Source organism: Strongylocentrotus purpuratus, unplaced genomic scaffold, assembly GCF_000002235.5.
Source record: "Strongylocentrotus purpuratus isolate Spur 01 unplaced genomic scaffold, Spur_5.0 spur5_contig_860, whole genome shotgun sequence".
In the NCBI taxonomy this organism is placed as follows: Eukaryota; Metazoa; Echinodermata; class Echinoidea; order Camarodonta; family Strongylocentrotidae; genus Strongylocentrotus; species Strongylocentrotus purpuratus.
Window position 1 is genome coordinate 445,785 of NW_022145569.1, and position 3,403 is coordinate 449,187.

The following is a 3,403-nucleotide window of genomic DNA, read 5'->3' on the forward strand; positions in this document are numbered from 1 at the left end:
CGCCCCCCCCCCCTGGATCCGCCATTGGCATACCCTTTTGGGGGGAGATGGGCCCCCTCCCCTGGTGCTCAAGAGGGTGGGGTGCGATTTTACCATTTTCAAGGGCCAAAAACAAATTAAGTGCTCACTACCCCCCCCCCCCCTCATTGAGCGAATTATCGGCCGGCTGTTTCGCCGCTACATATTTTCTCACGAATTGGGCCCCCTCCCCTGCCGCCGGCTGGACCCGCCCCTGAATGGCAATGACATTTTCTTGACATGTACCACATGCATAATTAGTTTCCCCCTTTCTCTTTCTTTGTCTTTCTCTCTCTCTCTCTCTCTCTCTCTTCTTTCTATTTTTTAGTGCCTGAGGTGGCCCCTGGACCCCATCGGTAAAGATAGCTAGAAGTTGTTCCAACAAGTCCACAACAACACCGTTAGCGTTGAGGGTGTGTTATTTTCTGTGTTGATTGGACGTGCGACACGGAAACAGGCCAGGCAGTGGAAAACTAGTGATCGTCTCATGGCATTTTCTGAATTCAGTGGCATAACACATGGCATACATACTTTAGCTTTCGATCGAAATGGCTCTGCGTCAATCAAAGGTGGTTCTCTGTATTGCAGTATACGTTCTTTTGATGGTTTTATTCGCAGATAATGTGAAAAGTGAAATTATTGTAGCCAATGCTGGAGAGAATATAACTTTGCGTTGCAATACGACATACACGAGCAATCTGTATTGGGTTAAAGAAAATCGGGATTACATTGCGACCGTCGATGAGGTTTATCCTAAAGGAGTGTTATATGATAATATTCCTTTTACGCAGTCGTATGAAACGGAATTATCTTCTGGAATATTTAAATTGTTCATCTATGATGCTAGAGAAGAATCGGCAATATATACATGTCAGTATGGCCATAATAATCTTCAGAAATACGACGTCCGTGTAATCGGATGTTCGACTTGCTTTGTAAACCCATCATCGTCGCACGTTTTGGAACAACCAAAAATGAATGTAAATTGCCTACTTAACAATTTTCAAACAGCCGAACAAATGAGACAACATATTAGAATTAACAGGAACAGAACGAGTACAGCCATCATCGAAGGTAGTATATTAACCTTTAATATTTCGATTACCATGATGTATGGTAAAATCCTAGTTGAGTTTAATCCGTTTAATGATACTCTGTCGAACATAACATGTATCATACCAGCTCAGCTAACAACACAACCAAGTTATACTTCGGATAAACTTTCTCTAAGTACTTCACTGATAACAACATCAGCGACGTCATCATTACCAGCATCAACAAAATCATCGGCAACAAAGTCAGAAACATCACCAGAGGCAACATCAGCAGCGATCACAACAACAGGAACAAAACCATATGACGCGACGCTAAAGTCATCTTCGTCACCGATTATGGACACTTCTTATTTGCCTTCTGGAACTACAACGTCTTCAAGTACCCCATCGATAACAATATCAGCAACGTCATCATCAAGAACATTGACGACAACGACATCGTCACCGAATATGGACACTTCTTATTTGCCTTCTGGAACTACAACGTCTTCAAGTACCCCATCGATAACAATATCAGCAACGTCATCATCAAAAACATTGACGACAACGACATCGTCACCGAATATGGACACTTCTTATTTGCCTTCTGGAACTACAAGGTCTAACCAGACGAGAAAGAATATAAACCCAGGAACAGACAACAATACTAAAAACAAAGGTATTACAATCACCATGATTGCCATTCTTGGTGCTATCTTGATAATTGTTGTCATTGTGATAATCATACTTGTTCTACGATTGAAGCAAAGACGAGACCGACAACATTGTAAACGTAATGAGGGTGAAATTAATGTCGCAGTTCGTGAACAGGGTACATGCTACGAATCGATTGGTGGATCGTCTGGAATTCGAGACGGCGAATTGATAAATAACGTTTTGTACGAGTCCAGTGATGAGATTATTCAGAGTTCGATTTTGAGATCAGGTGATGAGCAGTTAGACACCGCACTCTATACCATACCGGACAAGACAGGAATATTAAAGCGTGTTGCAAAGTCGGGGGTTGCATCTGTTAGTTCTCATGGCAACAGCTCGATGAATCTTCATCAGCATGAGCAGAACGAATTCAAGCAAGAGGACCAGTATAAGAAAGTTGACATGCCAAACCAAGGAGCCGGATATGACGGTGATAGAAATATCCCCCTCTACGCAATGCCTGACAAAGGACCAAGATCCACAAGAAATACCATGAACACTAGTCCAGGATCAGTATCTACAGAGGATACCCCGCTCTATGCCTTGCCCGATAAAAGACCAGGATCTAACGGCCGGAACATCATAAAGGCCGCACCTGGACCAGGAACGCGAAATGAGGGTGATGAGATCCCTCTCTATGCTGTGCTCAATAAAGAACCAGGATCTAAAGATAATCGGCCTATAGTGAAGCCTACACCAGGCGACCAATCCAAAGCCTTAAATAAGGATGATACACATGATGAAGAGGCTTTGTACGCCGATGTCGATAAATCTAACTGAATCATTATTGTCACTGTAAAAACATTTTAGTGTAGTACACTGTTGCCTATAAAGATGGAATCATATATTTTTCGTACCTCTTTTCATGAAAGGGTGTGACAATATTTTGGACTCCTTTAGGGATCGATAGTAGGGCCCACCGGGTATTCTATATACACTCTCCCAGTTGGCAATATTGTTAGATACCATTGTATCAATTACCATCTTTATGCAGATGACACCCAATTGTTTACTTCATTCAATCCCAAAATCCCAGGAGATTTAGTTGTTGCTTTGTTTAGACTTCAAAGTTGCATTTCAGATATTGGAAATGGGATGTTAGTTAATAAATTAAAGTTGAATGACTCGAAGACAGAATTCTTTGTAGTAGCCTCTCCTCACAGTTTACGCAATCTACCAGATCTTAAGTTAAAAGTTGGTGATATATCCATAAACCCTTCAGTCACTGTTAAGAATTTAGGTGTGCTCTTGGATAGAGAAATGCCAATGTCAGATCGCGTCTCTCAAATATGTACTACTGCAACTTTTCATTTAAGGAACATTTCTCGAATTAATCAATCCGCCTGTAACTTCGCAATTCGTTCTCTAGTTCTGTCCCGTTTAGATTACTGCAATGGCCTTCTTTCCTCTATCCCTGTTACTCCAAAATTGGGCAGCCCGGCTAATTTATCAGGTTACGAGATCTCACTCCCCTAAACCACTCCTTGACTCGTTGCACTGGCTTCCTGTAAGACATCGTATAGTTTTTAAATTACCATGTTTAGTTTATAAACCCCTTAATACACCCCTCGCAGGAATCTACGAGCCTCCAGTGACCCACTCCGTCTTACATACAACATCACACGGAAACTAGC

General features: G+C 41.9%; 1 protein-coding gene across 1 annotated transcript; it reads left to right on the plus strand.

Annotated features, from left to right (window-relative positions):
* The first annotated feature begins 466 nt into the window (after nucleotides 1-466).
* Nucleotides 467-2,549, plus strand: LOC115929511. The gene is made up of 2 exons (XM_030998616.1): nucleotides 467-1,558; nucleotides 1,673-2,549. The coding sequence occupies exons 1-2, from the start codon at nucleotides 567-569 to the stop codon at nucleotides 2,547-2,549; spliced, it is 1,869 nt and encodes a 622-aa protein (XP_030854476.1). The 5' UTR covers nucleotides 467-566.
* Nucleotides 2,550-3,403: the final 854 nt, after the last annotated feature.

Coding starts and splice junctions, on each gene's coding strand:
- LOC115929511 (XM_030998616.1), top strand. CDS start 567: ATGGCTCTGCGTCAATCAAAGGTGGTTCTCTGTATTGCAGTATACGTT. Junction 1,559..1,672: donor TTGCCTTCTGGAACTACAAC/GTCTTCAAGTAC, acceptor TGGAACTACAAG/GTCTAACCAGACGAGAAAGA.